The 22,490-nt window shown below is 40.7% G+C and overlaps 1 protein-coding gene across 1 annotated transcript in view; it reads right to left on the bottom strand.

Annotated features, from left to right (window-relative positions):
* Window positions 1-22,490, bottom strand: part of LOC124259383 (T-box transcription factor TBX20-like) — a 58,832-nt gene extending 36,342 nt beyond the window's left edge. The window contains exons 1-4 of the mRNA XM_046693509.1: window positions 22,385-22,490; window positions 20,852-21,070; window positions 9,234-9,347; window positions 6,784-7,002 (exon numbers count right to left, since the gene is read on the bottom strand). Of these exons, the coding sequence (XP_046549465.1) occupies window positions 6,784-7,002; window positions 9,234-9,347; window positions 20,852-21,070; window positions 22,385-22,490 (658 nt within the window). The remainder of the gene's footprint in view (window positions 1-6,783; window positions 7,003-9,233; window positions 9,348-20,851; window positions 21,071-22,384) is intronic.

The following is a 22,490-nucleotide window of genomic DNA, read 5'->3' as shown; positions in this document are numbered from 1 at the left end:
GTTTCTATTTTTTTTTAAAAGATCAGTGTAGGTGGCACGAGAATAAACTAGTAGAAGCACAGCTTGGTTTTGTTCCTCGTGCTGTCACTGTGACACATTGATATTACACATTGTTGCGGTAACCATCTGGATTGTGCTTATGTACGGATGAATGTTTATCTGTTTCTGTTGATGTTTAGGAGTCAACTAAAATATCACACAGACTCAAGAACAGGCGGTCTTCATCTAATTTAATTTAGTGTGTTAGTATTCCGACAAAAGCTTACACAGTACTATCAACATCAAGGACCATACTGTCTCCTCGTCGCTATACGGCTGAAATAAAGCTGATGCAACGTATAACTGGATTCATTCACCCACACTCTCTCTCTCTCTCTCTCTCTCTCTCTCTCTCTCACACACACACACACACACACACACACACACACACAGAGAGACAAACAGACAAACAATCAAACGGTCTTCCCTTACACGGCAAGCATGGACCTCAACGCAAACGTAAACTTGTCCAGAGTTAAACATGTCTACTATGCGTTTGAGACATGAACACAAATTGGGCAAATATCTGTTCACATTAAAGTATACCATTTATAACTTGATACCAACAATAATTTCAAGGCGCTTTACCTGATCAAGAAGAGTTCTTATTTTCATATACTGGTTTGATAATTTAACGTAATTGATTTTTGGTATCCTGTCCTCTCCGGTATAACATATAGAACGTCCACTAAAACGTTTTATCTCGTTTGGCGGCCGATGAAAAAATACAAGAAAAGTATTCAAACGCCATAATTATTCCGGGGCTATATTTCTCATCGACGACTTTCATCAACCAATCTGACCGCGGCACATTCTAACATTAGTTCTACGGTGTTTCCTTGGAAATGTCATTTTGTTATCTGTCTGGAGATAATATCATGATCTAATGTATCCTTTATTGAAATATTCTTCAGATCTTAGTAAAAAGTCAAGATTCAAATCCTTTGTAATGATTTTCACCCGAGAAAATTTCAAAGTGTTGTTTTCATACCAAGAGGCCAGTTGTAAAATATTTAATGACAATGTAATGTTACAGATATGCAGATATCAGTGATTCTCGTAAACGGCCAGCAGGGTTATTCTGTCTGTGACACGGAAGCATCGTTATGGCATATTTTACACGAAATAGATCGAATTACCAAAATACAGCGCGCTTCACATTCTGACAGGAACCTCTTCTTTCACTCCGTCTTTGTCACCCAGCTAGAGATCAAATAATGTTTCCCTACAACCTGTCAGCCATGTTATTTACTTACAGAAACGTTTTTCTCGAAGCATAGAGGAATGATAAACATATTTGTTCGAAGTTGATAAAACCATTTTTTCGTAGTAGAATGTTTATTATGCAAATGGAATAACGCGGGACCTTTTAACTGAATAAAGGGCAAGAAAGAGGCGCCCAAGATATTCCAAATTTGGTCTCTGCTCACCATCACTGTTTTGTCAGTACAGTGTAATTGCCTTATGCTCAACGAAACCTAGTTGCTAGGGCAATATGATATGGTTTTGAGACAAAAACAGCGAGGAAATTTCTCGGAGAGACCATCTCGGTCGCATCAAATGTCAAGTTACGATGAACAATATGTTTATTATCGATCTTCCAATGGAGAAAACAGCCATTCGCGATTTCGAGAGACAATCACGGCCTGCGTTTTTTGTCAGGGAGCCAAAATGTCAGACTCTCACTTAAACGCCACCTCTCGCGGAAACATAATTGCCTGCGAGTATATTAGCAGGTCGTGGTCTGACAGACGAAGGTTTGGTCAATATCATAGAAAAATTGTCAAACCAATTCATTCAAATTCTTTTCCGTTTGAATGACACTTCCCGTTGGGGAAACTATAAAATATTTAGCACATTTCCTCGTTGGATGGGAGGCTGTCGCAGGTTGAGGTTGTCAGAAGACTTCTGATGTTGGTTCTGAGACAGAACAACAAGAGACGTATAATTGGAGTACGTTCTCATACCTTATTTACCATTTTCTTGAACAGAAAGAATATTTAAATTCAGCGTCGATTTTATTGCAGATACTATAATGGCCATGCCCGAAGACCTCCGTCTTGTGTACGAGGTTTAGTGACAATTTTAACAATTGCTTCAGATATTATATAATGTTCAATCAAATTTTGACAATGAGGAGATATACAGTTTAATGAAGATAAAATTGTGTACTCTTCTCGCTAAATGACGGCAAATCATATACATATAAATACAATTCACATTATCAAATGATAGATTTGTGTTGTTGACAAATAATCCTCAAAAACAGTGTAGTTCTAAGATCTGGTTGTTTCGAGAGTAGTATTTATATTAAACATTAATTGCATTTTATCTCTTTCACGTCACTCGAATTGCATACTAATTTCCTGTATAGGGATGATTTGTTAGTTCCTTCACATCTTATCCAACCCACTCAGTATCCTGTTTTTGCATTAGTTTGTTTTTAAAACATTAAGTTGTCATAAAATGTGAAATCTACAATAAAATTAAAGCAGTAAAATAAATCGGTTTGAATGGAACCTAATACATGAGATGTGTAATATTTTCCGGTTTAAAGGTATATTCCATGAAGTTTTCATACATTCTTCCAGATTTCGGAGGACCCTTATGCTGTTATACATACCCTGAAACAAATACATGTATACCCAACACAACCCATGGAAGTCTAGAATGTGTGGCAAGTCTAGATTAAAATGAAGAGGGTATCTGGGCTGCCTTTTTATTTTAATTTAAAAACTTTTATTTTCTGTAAAATATGGTCATTTCAGAGACTAGCTGTTAGTCTTGAGGACCCCGTACTCCAACACAACCACAGGCAGGTGACTTATTGTTGGACTCATGGGGAAAATATGCTGGTAAAACATGGGAATTCGTGCAGCCGCTATTTGCATGTATGTTAGTCTTGCATGACTCTATGTAAAGGTGATGTGATTAAACTAGGTTTGTCTGTTACGCGTGAACTGTTTTATACGCTTCTGGTGGCAAAACAGAAAAGTCCAAGTTTCTGGTTCGTTGCTACTAACTCGTTGACTTGGTTCCTGATTGAAAATCACATCACAGGCATTGACATTACGAACTTTGTAATGAGCCGAAGCCATCGGCAAACCTTCACGAAGACTACCGATTGGTTTAAATGAGAAAGAAGGTTAAATTCAATATTTCATTTTGAATGTGAAAAGTTTTTTTCATTCGTATCATTTATGAGACTCTCACACCCTGTGGGAGATTCATCACTTTTGTCACTGTGAAGTAAACCTGGCACTATTCAGAAGGCACTGTTGATAAATCTGCTAACAATGCTGTATTTTACAGATTTCATTCACTTCTCTGGAAATTAACCTAATGACTGCTGGCTCGTCCAACTATTGACCCGTGGGTTCAGTCACGACGCCACCTCACACCAGGCAATCAGGACGATGCATGCTGCCCATAGTCATAGGCATGTATGGCGTCATCATCTCTCGCATACTGCCATCGTTTGGGGTTTATAGTTTCGTGGAATACATAGGGGATTGCAAACGTACATCTAAGGTACAAGCTGATAGATCCAGCGTATATGCAAGTTTTACAGATGGGTATTTTACGACCGCTTTTATCAGTTGTGAGTCGCCATTGTGAGACACGAGTTCTGTCACACCGTCTCAAGTCCCAGACAAGACGATGTACGGCTGTGTGTCGACTTTACGATATGCGGGAGTTACGAGTATTATTCTTACATCACAGTGTGCAACTTTGGGTGGAACGATTTACCTGACGGAGGTTGCAGGTTCTCATGCATTTTAGATAAACATATAGCAACAGCAATAACAATGATAAACATAATAACAATGATGACAACATGTTATTACTTTCTTTATTATAAGCATCGTACGTTAACCAATGGCATTTTCGTACTCGGGAAGAAACAGTGTTTTAAACACATAGTTATAAGTAAGGCTTAATCGCTTTTAGCAAAGGACCGTGTCGTGTCCAACCGAGAACACATTGTCACATATTTCGAGCACCCATTCCGCGTCTGAAACACCGGCAACGAGGGACCAGTACTCCTCCATGATTATTATGAATCTGTTGATTAATGTTTGAATGTTAAAATGTCGGAGATCGCAGTGATGAAATTCATTGCAACCATACACACACATAAACCGATTTAAGTACGCTCGAATAATCGCGTTTTTCATAAAAATACTAATGCTGAAAGAAAGTCTCATATGATTACATGTATATTTAGGTCGAAATCTGGATGTGACTTATATGAACATATAAACGTGCCTTCGTACATTTCTTCTGAATGATTAGTCATGCCGACAATGTTTCTATGGGATTAATGTTTCTACCTTTGTTGTGAAACAAGTACTCGCGTAATTAATACCACCAGTGCAAAGAAGCAGATAAATTAATACATTTTGAAGGGTACGCATTAAACGGGTAGTTTGCTTACCATAAACAGCACCCGGTCTTTTAACTATCGCTCGTTTGTGTAGAAGGGGCGACGGGCTAGCCTAATGGTTAAAACGTTCGCCCGTCATGCCGAAGACACGGGTTCGATGATTGAAGTCCACATTGCTGGAATATTGCTAAAAGCGGCGTAAAACTGCACTCACTCACTCGTTTGTGTGGTAATGAAAGTCATGTGTTGTTAAGGGATTTTAAATGTATTCATTAAAATTGTCCGTGCTTGTTTAATACAAGGCAATGTCTGTAAAATGGAAAGCCTGTTCGGATTAATCATACACACTTACTCCGGCACTTTTATCATAAATTGTCTGTCTTCCAAACATATCGCAGTAGCAGGGATTGGTGGTGTGGATTTGTTGAAGATCAACCTTTCCTGTTGGTGAAGGCAATACATTACAATAATAACTCGGGTATTTGCTATTTAATTTTCGTGCCCCACACTCCGACACAACAAGCCGTACATATAGATTTGATCCCAGGTCTTACTCTAATCATAAAGTGCAGGCAGCGCGTCCTACGTCAGTTAAATAACGACTTGGATATCGCCCGGGCGTGTGTTACGTCGCACGGAGACCACGTTCTTTGTCGTCACGTGACGGGACATCATAATATCCAACGACTCTCGTCACTGTTCAGCAAGAAGGCCCAAATCCCTCAGATCTCTCGATACAAAGCCTCTCGAGTCTTGGTTGATCTCTTGACTTTCAGTTTACCCCTCTTGTTGTGGCGGAGTGTCGAGTCAGGCCCATGTGTCACTACCTACACATTTAAGACACGTTTTGCTGGGGGTATTTGCAAATAAGACACTCCCTCTCAATCTGGGAAGATTTAGACTGTCTTTCTGTAATCGACAAACGTGTCCATACGAGACTGGGGATAACTCTCCATTTTTCTAATGGATTTAGGACAGGCGGGTTAACCCACGGGCCTCGATTTGCCGTGACACTGGGCAGACCGTTGTTATAGTCACATCTGAAACTGTGAATGAAACTATGGAGGGGCCGTTGATGAACCTCAGCGGGTCAAATCCTCAATTAATACCAAAATATTTGCTTAATCCTATTAAGCTTGCTACTAAATTGGCAGGACGCCCATCTGCGTTGATGATGAGGACCAAATTGATGGACACTTGTAATGTCCGTAAAACAAAGACAGTTAACAGTTAGAACTAGACGCAAACGTTTATTGAAAAATATATTACAGAAACTGTTCAATTATGTTTGACACGAAAACCTTCTCTTGCGTATTTTATCAGGAACGTTGTTTATTTCTCGTCCTCGTCCTCTGAAATGAAAAAACCCCAACATGTACAGCACTATTGTTGAAATATTGATAAATACATGGCTTTACTATTTACACTGTTTGCGTTTTATATGAAGATATGCGAGCTGTGGGCATATATGCATTCCTCCATATTTCATTATTACAAAGAAGCGCAAATTATGAAGAACTGACTTCCCAATAACTGCATAATTTTTTCACAATTAAAAGTATCACTAAACTACTACACTATTAAAAGCTTTATTACTATTTCCTCTTACGCCGACTACAAGAAAAGCCAAACAATAATTCGAAAGTGATCCTCTGCCACCTTTTTTCGATTACCACGAAACTCAAAGTTTCAAAATCACATTTGTTGATTATATAATATAGGTTAGTCGAAGTTTAACACACGAACATGTCCGTTGCTAAGATCTTAATAGTGCTCCCTCCGACAGTTGTTACCATTAATACCATTTCTAGATGACTACTTCAAATCAAAGATTAATCATATTTTCTATCTGTGCACGCAAACACACACACACGCACACGCACGCACGCACACACACTGTGAGGATGTCGTCCCTCGTTAAGTAGATCCAGATCACAAACCAGGCGGCTTGTCGTAAGAAGCGACTAAAGGGATAATGCTCACTGATTTGTGTAATGAACGTCATTATATCCCAACGATGCATATGGTGTAATTCATTGAATTATCGACACATATGCCACACCGGTATTTTGTCAGTGACGACCGTAGGAACTGTCGATAACTAAGATATTTACCTTTATCGACTTTAATCATCAACCCCATTATTCAATAACTACACTCTAGACATTGGGGAACATGATTTCAAACGACCAGCAGTACAAACCGTAGGACGGGAGAATGGGGAGACCGTCTCCAAAAGGGACGTAAGCGTGTAAGATCCCTCTGGATTATTGGCAGTTAACCCAAGCTGCTTGCTCAATATAGAGTAAATATACACGTTGAGTCCAAAACATGAACTAACGACCAACAGTACCAACCGTAGTACGGGAGAATGGGGAGTCCGTCGCCGAAGGGGACGTAAGCGCCGTGCAGGTAGCAGTACCATTTGAGCCAGACAGACAGCTCGTGGTAGAAAATACGGAGGTAGAAATTCTGTCGACTCTCTTCCGGGTTGGCCTCAGTCAGTAGCGGGCAGCTGCAATCTTCGTATGCCTTGATGGAGATCAGAATCTCCTCACAACAGTCCGTAAGACACTCTGAAATCATACACAGGCAGACACTACTGTAACACTTATAGGGGGACTACTGTCATACACACGTAGACTCGACTGTAACACTTAAAGGGGGACTACTGTCATACATACGTAGACTCGACTGTAACACTTAAAGGGGGACTACTGTCACACATAGGCAGACACTACTAGAACACTTCAAGGGGGACTACTGTCATACACAGGCAGACACTACTAGAATACTTCAAGGGGGACTTCTGTCATACACAGGCACACACTACTATAACACTTAAAGGGGGACTTCTGTCACACACAGGCAGACACTACTGTAGCAGTTAAAGGGGGAATTCTGTCATACACAGGCAGACACTAAGTAACAGTTAAAGGGGGACTTCTGTCATACACAGGCAGACACTAAGTAACAGTTAAAGGGGGACTTCTGTCATACACAGGCAGACACTACTAGAACACTTCAAGGGGGACTTCTGTCATACACAGGCAGACACTACTAGAACACTTCAAGGGGGACTTCTGTCATACACAGGCAGACACTACTAGAACACTTCAAGGGGGACTTCTGTCATACACAGGCAGACACTACTAGAACACTTCAAGGGGGACTACTGTCACACACAGGCAGACACTACTGTAACACTTAAAGGGGGACTTCTGTCATACACAGGCACACACTACTATAACACTTAAAGGGGGACTTCTGTCACACACAGGCAGACACTACTGTAGCAGTTAAAGGGGGAATTCAGTCATACACAGGCAGACACTAAGTAACAGTTAAAGGGGGACTTCTGTCATACACAGGCAGACACTAAGTAACAGTTAAAGGGGGACTTCTGTCATACACAGGCAGACACTACTAGAACACTTCAAGGGGGACTTCTGTCATACACAGGCAGACACTACTAGAACACTTCAAGGGGGACTTCTGTCATACACAGGCAGACACTACTAGAACACTTCAAGGGGGACTTCTGTCATACACAGGCAGACACTACTGTAACACTTCAAGGGGGACTACTGTCATACACAGGCAGACACTACTGTAGCAGTTAAAGGGGGACTTCTGCCATACACAGGCAGACACTACTAGAACACCTCAAGGGGGACTCCTGTCACACAGGCAGACACTACTGTAACACTTCAAGGGGGACTACTGTCATACACAGGCAGACACTACTGTAACAGTTAAAGGGGGAATTCTGTCATACACAGGCAGACACTACTAGAACACTTCAAGGGGGACTACTGTCATACACAGGCAGACACTACTGTAACAGTTAAAGGGGGACTTCTGTCACACAAAGGCAGACACTACTGTAGCAGTTAAAGGGGGACGTCTGTCATACACAGGCAGACACTACAGTAACAGTTAAAGGGGGACTTCTGTCACACAAAGGCAGACACTACAGTAACACTTAAAGGGGGACTTCTGTCATACACAGGCATACACTACACATTCGAACATTCTACACATTCGAACCCGGGTCATCGGCATGACGAGCGAACGCTTTAACCACTCGGCTACTCCTACGTTCCAGGTCAGGTGGTGAGGCTTTGAAAGGCTTGGTAAGGCTTGGTTTAGCTTGGTTCACCTTCATAGTGGTCGTTGGTGTTGCTGACAAGCCTTTGGGCATCGTTAACACGTGGTTCAAAAAGTGTAATTAAGCTCATGGTAAAAGACAGAAATGTTGTTTAGGAGTAATAGTTATAAACATAGGCTATATTCCTTTCTTCACCTCACCTATACATACATCCCAGATACAGACATGTCCGAATCTCACTCAGACCTTTCACCTCTCATTGCAACATTGCAACAAGGCTGACGTTTGTGCCAACTAGGAAAATTATTATAATACGCTATGCATATTCCTCCCTGGGGCGTTCATTTTGAAAATGTGGTTAAAGCTACATTTGTACGTCTTCTCACTTATAAATCGTATATATGGTAAAAACCGATCTATTATTTGGGAGTATTGGTCATCACAGAATCAGCCATGTTCTTCATCTTACCTTCACATTCTACAATAGGGTCAGTAGGGTCAGACTCAGGGCAGAGACTGAAGATAACAGCTGAATCCTAACAGCAATACTGACGTTTGTGCCCACTATCCAAATCATTATGAAACACTATGCATATTCTATGCATTAATTTTTAAATTGCAGTTACCGTTGTATGTAACCGATCTATTATTTGGGAGTACTGGTCATCACATAATTAGCCATGTTCTTCATCTTACCTTCACATTCTACAATAGGGTCAGTGAGACATTCGTTCGTGGCAGCGTTGACCATGTAGACGTTGATGGTGATGAAGACGACGAGGAAGAAGAGTGTGACTTTCATGACTGCAGCTTAAGAATTACCTCACCTGATGAACACGGTTGTGAGACATGAAGTACAGGTGTACTTATACTATATGGGCTAGCCTTCAGTGGAAGGTGACATCTGACCACAGCCCGTTAGAGCTGCTGCTCGGTATCCCGGGCGCCGGTTACGTAATGTTATTAAATCCGGAATAAGGAAATTATATTTGGAATTAGAAAATCACCACAGGGTATCACACTTTTGATATTTCAATTGTGAAGTCGAACCTGTGGATATAATTGTTTATTGTCATAAGTATTAAGTGCAAATGGTTTTATGCAATGTCCTGGCAATATTACAGTGGGGGGGGGGGGGGAAACAAGATATGGGCTTCAGACATTCTCCCCACATGGGGAAGGGCGGTGGGGTAGCCTAGTGGTTAAAGCGTTGGCTCGTCACGCCGAAGACCCGGGTTCGAATCCCCACATGGGTACAATGTGTGAAGCCCATTTCTGGTGTCCCCCGCCGTGATGTTGCTCGAATATTGCTAAAAGCAGCGTAAAACCAAAACTCAGTCAGTCAGTCCACGCGGGGAAACAAACCCTGATCTTAGGCGTGACGACCGAAAGTTTTGACCACTTGGCTACCAAACCACCCTTTGTCATAGATATGAGACAAAAGAGGTGAGGTGAGGTGAGGTGAGGTGAGGTGAGGTGAGGTGAAATTGGGTTTATCGTCGTGCTTGAGAATATTTCGCTCATATGACGACGTACATGCGTATGTGTATGTGCGGCTGCTTGTACTAGCCCAGACTGAAGCTGGTTTTATAGTGCTAGCCCACTGAGATACCATGCCGCAGTGAAGCATGACTACCCCACTCAGACACATTATACTGACTCCGAGCGGACCAGTCCTTGCTGTACCCATTAATGCAGAGCGCCAGGCAGGGACCAACAAGTACCATATTTTAACGTCTTTTGGTATAACGCGGTCCTTCCGCTCTCCGGGCGGACGCTTTAACCACTACACCACGGAGGCGATTTGAGACAAAAGATACATATATTAGTACAAACTTGACAGGGAGGGACATTCACTTTATATTATATCCATACATACGTTTAATATTTGGGGCGCTAATCGTTGTTATGCATGTACGTATCTTTGAAGGAAAACAGTGTTATAAAAGTAAACATTAGTGTCTCCTGTCTTAAACTGCGACAACAGAAAATGTTAGAAATGCAAAATGTGTTAGTAACATCGACCAAGTGACCATTTTCACAGTTCTCAGAAGCATGTTTATTTTTTTTTTCAAATTCAGACCAGCAAGAGAGTGTTGTTCTAATTGATATGGCGCAGCTGGATGCATCACAAGTCCATATTAATCATGTTTAACTACACTAGAAATTACCATCGCCAGATTGTTGCCACGTTGAAGCGGTCAAACCCACGACAGACCAAGAATCGCAAGGTCACGTGTGACCTTTCTACACCTGTGCGAAATTCACCTACCGCGTTCCTGAATGCGATGCCGTGTGTGGCAAGTGCTCATGCACTGTGGAGAAGATCACTCAGCAGAACGTACAGCTGTCAGTCCCCATCGTGGGACAGTCCTGGGACCAACAGAATAAACAAAACAAAGCCAAAACATCATATAATGATCTTTGCAACTTTCCAGTAGACACCTCACCCTCATTTCTATCTCCAGCCTTCGGTGTGCTCTCTCTCAACAGAGCGCCATAAGACGCGTGATAAAGTAGGAATGGAACAATCTACTCATTGAGGAAATGTCTTCTGTGCATCGGAAGAGTTTTGTTGCTTTTATTACAATAGTTCGAGTTCAATACACTTCACACAGGTGACCCCGTGCTGACCAAATCATGACCCAAGCTAGGACTGGTTAACTTCTTTGAATGGCATTTAGAAGCTGGTGTTATGAACAACGGGGAGAGTTCTGCGAATATACAACTTCTTTATTTGTAATATGAGCGACGTTTCGGTGTAGCTACTAACACCGTTATCAAGCAAGTTAACGTTTTGGTGTAGCTACTGACGCCGTTATCAAGCAAGTCAACGTTTCCGCGTAGCTACTAACACCGTTATCAAGCAAGTCAACGTTTCGGTGTAGCTACTGACGCCGTTATCAAGCAAGTCAACGTTTCCGCGTAGCTACTAACACCGTTATCAAGCAAGTCAACATTTCGGTGTAGCTATTAACACCGTTATCAGCAACTCAACATTTCGGTGTAGCTACCAACACCGTTATCAAGCAAGTCAACGTTTCGGTGTAGCTACTAACACCGTTATCAAGCAAGTCAACGTTTCGGTGTAGCTACTAACACCGTTATCAAGCAAGTCAACGTTTCGGTGTAGCTGCTAACACCGTTATCAAGCAAGTCAACGTTTCGGTGTAGCTCCTAACACCGTTATCAAGCAAGTCAACGTTTCGGTGTAGCTCCTAACACCGTTATCAAGCAAGTCAACGTTTCCGCGTAGCTACTAACACCGTTATCAAGCAAGTCAACGTTTCGGTGTAGCTGCTAACACCGTTATCAAGCAAGTCAACGTTTCGGTGTAGCTCCTAACACCGTTATCAAGCAAGTCAACGTTTCGGTGTAGCTACTGATGCCGTTATCAAGCAAGTCAACGTTTCGGTGTAGCTACTAACACCGTTATCAAGCTAGTCAACGTTCGGTGAAGCTACTAACTCCGTTATCAAGCAAGTCAACGTTTCGGTGTAGCTACTCACACCGTTGTCAAGCAAGTCAACGTTTCGGTGTAGCTACTAACACCGTTATCAAGCAAGTCAACGTTTCGGTGTAGCTACTAACACCGTTATCAAGCTACTCAACATTTCGATGTAGCTACTGATGCCGTTATCAAGCAAGTCAACGTTTCGGTGTAGCTACTAACAACGTTATCAAGCAAGTCAACGTTTCGGTGTAGCTACTAACACCGTTATCAAGCAAGTCAACGTTTCGGTGTAGCTACTAACACCGTTATCAAGCAAGTCAACGTTTCGGTGTAGCTACTAACACCGTTATCAAGCAAGTTAACGTTTTGGTGTAGCTACTGACGCCGTTATCTAACACCGTTATCAAGCAAGTCAACGTTTCCGCGTAGCTACTAACACCGTTATCAAGCAAGTCAACATTTCGGTGTAGCTACTAACACCGTTATCAAGCAAGTCAACGTTTCCGCGTAGCTACTAACACCGTTATCAAGCAAGTCAACATTTTCGGTGTAGCTACTAACACCGTTATCAAGCAAGTCAACGTTTCGGTGTAGCTACTGACGCCGTTATCAAGCAAGTCAACGTTTCGGTGTAGCTACTAACAACGTTATCAAGCAAGTCAACGTTTCGGTGTAGCTACTAACACCGTTATCAAGCAAGTCAACGTTTCGGTGTAGCTACTAACACCGTTATCAAGCAAGTCAACGTTTCGGTGTAGCTGCTTACACCGTTATCAAGAAAGTCAACGTTTCGGTGTAGCTGCTAACACCGTTATCAAGCAAGTCAACGTTTCGGTGTAGCTACTAACACCGTTATCAAGCAAGTCAACGTTTCGGTGTAGCTTCTAACACCGTTATCAAGCAAGTCAACGTTTCGGTGTAGCTACTAACACCGTTATCAAGCTACTCAACATTTCGGTGTAGCTACTGATGCCGTTATCAAGCAAGTCAACGTTTCGGTGTAGCTACTAACACCGTTATCAAGCAAGTCAACGTTTCGGTGTAGCTACTAACACCGTTATCAAGCAAGTCAACGTTTCGGTGTAGCTACTAACACCATTATCAAGCTACTCAACATTTCGGTGTAGCTACTAATACCGTTATCAAGCAAGTCAACGTTTCGGTGTAGCTGCTAACACCGTTATCAAGCAAGTCAACGTTTCGGTGTAGCTCCTAACACCGTTATCAAGCAAGTCAACGTTTCGTTGTAGCTGCTAACACCGTTATCAAGCAAGTCGTTCATATTAATAATAACGAAGTTCTATATGACTTTCTTGATGACGTTGTTAGTAGCTTCACCGAAGCGTCGCTAATATCAATAAAAAAGAAGTTGTATATCCCGAGTACTCTCTCTGTTGTTTAACACTGCTTGACCAATATCTGCCTTAACCAATATGTTAACTCCTTTTTGCCATACTTCAGTTGACCCATGTTTCAAACCCTGTGGTGTGGTAATTTCATTAAATGATTCAGCCATGAAAAAAACATTCCGATATGTAAAATACACAAGGCATCAAATAATTGTAACTATGTATGGTAATACTTATAAGAGAAAATTAACATTTGATTGCTGATATTCATAATTTATATTCAATATAGCTGCTTCTTGGTAACTTTTGACATCTCTTTACGTTTCTTTTGACTTAAGATGCAGTATATACAAATGGCTCAATGGCAACTAAACCTACCATAGTGCAGTGTTAAAGCAATATATATGGGTGTTGTGTTTCTCCTACTTTGGATGGGGTAGGAAGGGGCACTGACTTCGGTTTGTATTTAGCAGGAGCGGAAGAGCATACTACGGAGCAGGATAAGAAGCCATCTTCATCCCGGGCGGGCAGTTTGATTTAAACATATTTATTCAAGAGAATGGATTGGGTACAAGTTATGCCAACTTAGTGAAACCCTCTCCTATTTACAGTGCTTACATGCAAAAGTGAAACAAACTATATGTACAGGGATAGGGCAGTCTCACAGCTAAAGACTAGTTGACCAATACAACTACATTGTATACCCTCAAAGGGAAAATATATTACCCTTCCCAAATCTCAGTGTTTAGCGTCTATCCCTGGAATGTTAAAACTGCAAAACAACAATTACCATCATTTCCACTTTTATTGAACCAACGTTTCTTGCGAAACAGTGCAGCACTGTTTTAAAACAATATAATTGATGATACTACAGCAAAACGTGTGTAACACTGAGGTCGTTTTCACAGGGGAGCACATAAAAATCACAACAGAAGAAAAATAAAATGCATTCGGTTGGTCATTATAAAGTATGTGTATGTGTGTCCGTCTTCAAGAAATGTTTTAACGCTATAAAAGACTTATATGACCCGTGAGGAACCGGCTTAGAATTGTCTTTCTACAACCCATGCCCCATGCTTGTAAGAGGCGACTAACGGGATTATTTACAGACCTCCGCCATATACCTGGAATATTGCTGAGTGCGGCGTTAAAACAAACAAACAAACCAAAGACTTATATGTAACACATCACTGGAATCACCTGTCCACGAAGTGTGAAGCCCTTTTCTGGCGTCCCCCGCCGTGATATTGCCGGAATATTGCTAACAGCGGTGCAAAACCGTATTGACTCGCTCACTCTTTTCATTGCGTTCACGCAAATGCTGATGACAAATTGTGTACAGTATTACGGAACCTTGATGTGCACTTTCAAAGGACAAATATTGATGCTGTATACCAATAGAAAAAAACAGATGCTCCTGACGAAGAATGGCAAGTGAAAATCCGACTTTGACGTGATCAAATATACACTAAACGCCAAAAGAAACGTTACCCTCCTACCTTTAAGAATTACTGAAAAATTATCAAAGATATTTTTGAAGGTTTAAGTTTACAAGAAAGCTTAACAACACAGCTTTATGCAAATCACAATTTTTTCTTATCAAATGCATTCATATTTTGGTGATAGTTTTTGAAGAGTTAAATTGTCCTATATTCGTCCATGCCGAAATAAACCAATAATAGTGATTTTGATGTCCAAAAGAAGGTTGAAATAAAATTCTGCTTTGGGACAATGATAAACCATTTAAAGTCACCATTTTTCAACTATTAAATCAAGAAACAACTGATTAGAGTGTGTAAAATTCTTTTAAGACATTTTTTCCTGATTTGCATGAGTGAAAACAAGTAAAACGTGTCTTTGATATTGTGAAAAAATGTTTAGGAACATTGCAAGCTTGCAAAGTAACATTTTTCCATTTTCTGTTTACACATAGCAATATCAGTCGCCAAAACGCAGCAATATTCAAGCAGTATTTACATCCATTTCACATGTAGAATCATTCTATAGGGTATAAAGAGAGCCTTGAAGACATGATCTGATACACAAGTACGAGAAATATGCCACGATTAACAGCTGAAGGGAGAGAAAGAGCCATTGGGTTGGTGCAGATGGGGTCGACATACAATGCTGTTGCCAACGCCCTCGGATGCCACCGTATCACGGCTATAAGACTTCTTCAGGGCTTGAGACAGACTGGGATCACCGCAGACCGACCAAGAAGTGGACGTCCACGCATCACAACGCCAGTTGAAGATAGGTACCGCCGTCATTAAGGAAGGAGGGTAACGTTTCTTTTGGCGTAAAGTGTATATTCTTCGAAAAGCAAAGAACAAAACCAACATAAAAATGTAATCTAAAGAGAGATTTTAGAAAGTCGAGTGAGGAAAGTTTTCCTTGTCGTAAGTCCAAAAACCATTCCGGTCTACCGATCACTTGCTTATCAGGTTTGTATAGACGCCGCCGCCATCGCAAGAGAGGAGTACAGCTGTGCGGCGTCAGTCAAAAAATACTTCATTTGGGGCAAATTGTGTGAATGGCGGGTCGAACCGGTAGCGCTGGACACATGCTGTCCTAGTCTGTCATACAGGCCCAGAAACAAATATGTTCAAGAGAGCCCATGCAAGTCTAGATTATGGGGCAAGTCTAGATTTCCACAGTTTCAACTGTCGTTTCTGTAAAATCCGTTCATTTCAGAGACTAGATGTTAGTCTAATGCTTTCCCTTTGCCCTGTGAGGATGTAATCACTGATTTTCAGTGATCAGTTCCTATCAGTTCCACAGCTATTTTTCAGTTTACACCAAGCGGACATTGGTTCTGAAGGTATACTAGGTATTTTTGGCACTGACTTTCTATATTTAACTATGAAAGCAACAGAACAGATACACATAAAAATGCTTTTCAAAGCATTTTCTACTCTTTTAAAGTTAATCTTTATGGTAATCGTGTCTGTATGTTTTAGTGAAATAGCCCCGAGTGCATGGTATCGTTAACTATTCGGATGTTCTTCTTTAGCAAGTACGGGAAAGGTCCGATATAAGTATTTTTTTTTCAAAAGACGTCCTGTCAGTCAGGGATAAAGCACGATGGGTTAGTTTGGTCATAATTATCTGTTAATCTATTTTAGCCAATGTGTAAGATATTGGTGGGGATTAATCCACGTGCATTCAAATGGACTGACTGACTGACTGAGATTGGTTTTACGCCGCTTTTAGCAATATTCCAGCAACATCACGGCGGGGGACACCAGAAATGGGCTTCACACATTGTACCCATGTGGGGATTCGGCGTGACGAGCCAACGCTTTAACTACTAGGCTACCCCACCGCCCCAAATGGACATCCACATGCTTTATATGAAAAACCTTCAAGTACAAAATGAGGAACCAGACGCTTGTGTGAGAGTTCTTTTGTTCCAATCCTGATTTTTGTTAATATGCCTCAACTTCGTGGTATAATGGAGCTACACATTATTTTACATTATTATTTAAGGAAAGGTGTTTTGAAATTAGTAGAGTCAAACGATTTTGCAATTTTGTGTTCTTAAGTCATATCAACTAAGCCTAGTTAAATTCATTACTCGTGCTTTCATAAGGATCGTGTTAGACGTTGGAGAAAACTCGCTGTCCATCAAATGGTTAACAAACAAAATCACGTTAAACAAAATATAAAATAATGATTTAGAGTTGTTACTATCAATAGCTGAATGTCACCTTTGCATTCGTTTGCCTACATTCTTTAAGTACCCTTTACAAATTTTATTCCGGATCCATCAAGATAGGACTTTGCCTCTACAGAGCCCTAGAAGAATGTTAATGCCGCAAAAAGTCTTATCAAACTATTTACCTCTGATAAGGGCTTAAAAAGATCATACAGTTAAATCAAACCAGATACAGGTCAAACATTTTCAACGTTTTCTGTGTCAATGTTGCCAAGGACATAAGCAATGCTACCTCATCTTCAAATGTACAGTCGTATCCTAGCAATTCATGACAAGTAGGTCGAAACATTAGTCTTTTTGTACCTTTCTTTAATTTCTGTCCTATCACTCATGACAAATATACATCATCATTTATAAAGGCCACGGGACAATATTCCCACTCCATTGTCAAAAACCTGCAGTTCTCTTATCAGTCAACCCTTCTGTAACGCAGTCAATCACTCTCTTAACACGTCGTCATTTCCATATAGATACAAGTATGCTCAAGTCATCCTCCTTTTGTTAAAGAAATAACAAAACACATATACAAAATGATGATATGTTAGCGTCGTACCTCTTTCATTTCATTAAATCGACATAAAACCACAGCTTCAGTACCATTATAATGGTAATGTATATTCTAAGTAGCCTTCTAGCCAGGGTTAGCATGGACGAACTGGCTATGATTAGTAGAGGATTGGCGGAAAACACTTGACACTCATCAGTATGTCATACTTATAGACCTGTCAAAGAGTTTTCACAGCCTTTGTCATACCCTGGTTTTGCTTAAATTGAAGACATACGGGCTTGCCAATTACGTAGAGGCTCCAGTACAGATACCCCAGTAACAAAAACTGAACCGATTGGCGCATAATCAAAGGAGTACCGCAAGGCTCTATTTTAGGCCATGTTGTATTCAGAATCTTTTAAAATGATATGCTACCACTTGGTGAATTTTTCAGTGTACAATTACGATAATGATAACACACTGTGTTACTCTCACGGATAGAGAGCCAAAGTCATCTTTGACCTCCAACATTTAGATTGTTTGAAGGCAAACAAATAAAGTATTAAATTTGGCAAATTTAGGCAATATACCTGGGGTGAAAGGTCGCCCTGTTCTTAAAATCGTTACTTTTGGTTTCTTGGTGTGAATTTCGACCTCATAACGTATAATAGCCACATCTCTGAACTATGCAGAAAACCTCAAAATAACTAGCAAGTATCTACTACACCTTCAGTTCATCAAATGTTAATCGCTTTCCCCTGGCTATGTGCAACATAGCCAGCGCAACAAACTGGAAACATGAATCAGGATTGAGACGTTGAATTTGTTATCGATTATTATAACAGCAGTTTGTATATTATGGGTGTCTACCCCTGAAGATCCGGGTTAGAATTTGTCTTTAGTAACCCATACTTGTCGTAAGAAGTGACTAACGGGATCGGATAGTCAGACTTACTGACGTGGCTGACACGTGTCATCGTATCCCAGTTGCGTAGTTCGATGTTCATTTTGTTGATCACTGGACTGTCTGGTTTAGACGCGATTATTTACAGACCTCCGCCATACAGCTAAAATATTTCTGAGTGCGGCGTTAAACAACAAACAAAACAACGACTGTCCCCTTTCTTCTTCATATAAGTCGCACAAAGTTCATGGCGTATTCAAAATTATGATGAAGATGTATCTTAGCTATGGTCAAATCATAACAACCTTAAAACAAAAGACATCTTCTCTCATCTGTTACAGGGAGTAACAGCAAAGATCCCCTTGGTTAAATCATAAAATTCCAGTCAAAGGCATTTGCATATGAGGCTTTTTGTATTTGAAATACATTTACATACTAACATTTGTATAGCGCCGATATCCAGCTCAGCTGCTCAAAGGCGCTTTGTTTTTTCCCTCGATCTCTGGATGTCAATCTCAACGGCACGTCGTATTATCAATCTCAAGTCCCTGGGGAACATACAGATAGACTGGCGAACGTACCCCTTTAATCCATTCGTATCGATTACTGCAGCTGGGTCATGATCATTTTGAGCAATGACCTTTACATGATTTTTACACACATCCAAACTAGCATTTGCTTTTTTAATGAAAATTTGGAAGTCGATGGTGCAACCAGTAGAGCAAAAAAATTGAATTTAGTGAGCCATTCCAGTAATTTTGATCATTTTTTTTATTTTATGCTTTTCTTAATCTGTTTTGGTAGATATTCCACACGGATTGGCGTCTGCAGTGGTATGTGATACTTCCTACAATCGACAAAAGTTTTTTTTCGAGAAAAGGGAGTTCGGAAGTCTAATGGATTTACTTCCTGTTAACCCCCAAGCCTTGAGGTGGCAAAAACATCGTTCCGATATAGAACAAACTTAATGAATAACAACTTATATTATTTTGTGAGTGCGACGTTTCGATACAGACTCTTGTACCGTTGTCAAGCAGTTAACCATTCCTGCTTGACAACGGTACAAGAATCTGTATCGAAATGTCGCACTAACAAAATAAAAGAATTTGTTATCCATAAAGTTTGTTCTATATTGTACTTCCTAACTTCTAAAATGCCACTCATATAAGTTAACCATCGCTCCGGTCAGAAATGTATGATTGTGTGCGATGTTCTTCGTTATAACTAATGTCAATAGAAAATATTTGCCTTATTCCATCATATTAACATCACGGTCATTCTGGTGACACGGGATAGAATTGAACCTCGTAATAACAATCGTTATTGCAATCCCAACTGAACTTCTACGAATGTTTGTCAAAAGTAAAATTTTAACAACAAAATGTTCTATTTTATTTTTATTTTTTCCCAGAGATACAGTTACATGGTTCTTTCCTCCAACGTTGTTTATTTCTTTTCTTCATCCTCTGAAAAATAGAATTATACAATATTATATAAAATATAAAATAAATAATGGTCACTCCGTATATATTACTGTTGAGAGGCACTTTGTTCCAGGACAGAACAATGAGCAGACCCCCGGGAACAAAGACATGGGAAAATCCACGTCAGGAGTTTGTTACCTACTTTCAGGTTAGATGTTTAAAGATATCACTTAAATTATGTATCTGTGTATTAGCATGTGGGGACCGTCAAATGTTGATGTTCCACTCATTTATGTATTTCAGAAACGAGTGATTATGCCGGAATTATCTAATGTTTCCTCGCATGGGAAACCTTCTAACCACAGCTGTGAGACACGGACCAGAGTGAGTGAGTGAGTTTAGTTTTACGCCGCACTCCAGCTATATGGCTATATATTCCAGCTATATGGCGGCGGTCTGTAAATAATCCGGTCTGGACCAGACAATCCAGTGATCATCAGCATGAGCATCGATCTGCGCAATTGGGAACCGATGACATGTGTCAACCAAGTCAGCGAGCCTGACCACCCGATCCCGTTAGTCGCCTTTTACGACAAGCATAGTCGCCTTTTATGACAAGAATGGGTTGCTGAAGACCTATTCTACCCCGGATCTTCACGGGTCACACAGACCAGAAAGGGACAGCTGATTTATCAGACCCACATTGCAGTATGTTGTGGCGGGATAATACAGTGGGTAGCGTTATGAGTTGCCATGACAAGTCAAATCGATTTCATCAAACGCCGTATGACATGTCATATCGTGTCCACATTTCAAACATGATAGGCCTACTCATCAAGAAATATTAAATCAGCCGGTTTTGCTAGCTACGGTAACGAAGGATAGCCATATTAAATGTGTTGTTTCAAATCGTGATAGAAATTTCATTCACGACAAACGCAGAGTCGAAAATTTAAACTAACGACCAAAAGTACCCACCGTAGTAGGGAAGAATGGGGAGTCCGTCGCCGAAGGGCACGTAAGCGCCGTGCAGGTAGCAGTACCATTTGAGCCAGACAGACAGTTCTCGGTAGAAAATACGGAGGTAGAAATTCTGACGAGTCTCTTCCGGGTTGGCCTCAGTCAGTAGCGGGCAGCTGCAGTCTTCGTACGTCTTGATGGAGATCAGAATCTCCTCACAACAATCCGTAAGACACTCTGAAATCATACACAGGCAGACACTACTGTAACGGTTAAAGGGGGACTATGATGTGATATCCGGATACCCGTATCAAATACATCACTACTTCGAAAAACTATTATTGTTTGTTTCATTTTCAGCAGCCATCAAACACTGATGCCGACTTCCTTCGCCCAAGCACGTTTTAAGTTCAGAACTACTCCAATGCATTATTCAGATTATCGCGGCATTACGTTGAAAACAAATCAACTGTGTTGTTCCAACATTGATCACAGGATCCAATAAGATCGCGATCTCACATCGACTAGGAATAATTCGAGACATACGGATAATTCGAGACATACGGATAACTCGAGACATACGAGTTTACAAGGTCTGATTGTATGCTCAGTAAGTTTTACAATAGTTCGACTTTATGAAATGATAATGTGTTTTGTCAGCTTCGTCTAAGCTGTCTTAACAATATTCCAGTTACGTATGGGCGTGTCAATATAACGGAGGAGTGCCCAGAGTGATCTATGTCCCAACATTTTATCAGGTTGGTGAAGCCCACATGCACGGGTATGGTGCAGACAAACCTAGAAACATAATCGGGATTCGAACCCATAGTCATAGGTTTCAGGCGTGCTGGACGCTTGTCCACCCACGTCCGCGATAATAGAAAAATGTGGAAACCGGAGATGAACATGGACATCATATATTGGGTGGAGAGGTTGTGACTCGAAGACTTAGCAGTATCAGCTGTTCGCCATGAATTTTCACTGTAACCAAGGTTACAAAATGTCGAAATAGTGACGTTGCTTGGCTTCAGAAATACAAAGCGCGAAAAGCGTCCTTTAAATCCTACGGGAATTGAAGAAGTTTAGAAATAAACAAAGGTTTCATAAAAACGTTTTTGTAACAACACTATCTGTAGCAGTAAGTGGTTAAAAATGATTTAATGAGAGCATGCATTTGATCTATGCAGGATTTCTGAGAAAATAGTACACAAATATGGCCAAAGGGCAAAGTCATTCCCAGTCCTCTGAACGACCAGGTCAGTTTATCTGAATAAAACGAGGATTCCAACTCAGAAATCAACGAAATACATATATCCCAGGTATAGACATGTCCAAATCTCCCGTTCATCACTCAGGGCAGAGACTGAAGATAACAGCTGAATCCTAACAGCAATACTGACGTTTGTGCCCACTATCCAAATCATTATGAAGCACTATGCATATTCTATGCATTAATTTTGAAGTCGCAGTTACCCTTGTATTTCTCATTGTAACCGAACTGCTATTTGGGAGTACTGGTCATCACATAATTAGCCATGTTCTTCATCTTACCTTCACATTCTACAATAGGGTCAGTGAGACATTCGTTCGTGGCAGCGTTGACCATGTAGACGTTGATGGTGATGAAGACGACGAGGAAGAAGAGTGTGACTTTCAT

This window comes from Haliotis rubra, unplaced genomic scaffold, assembly GCF_003918875.1.
Source record: "Haliotis rubra isolate DU_JTF1 unplaced genomic scaffold, ASM391887v1 Scf72, whole genome shotgun sequence".
Lineage (NCBI taxonomy): Eukaryota > Metazoa > Mollusca > Gastropoda > Lepetellida > Haliotidae > Haliotis > Haliotis rubra.
The sequence above is the reverse complement of the archived record's forward strand: the minus strand, read 5'-3'. Positions and strand labels throughout refer to the sequence as shown.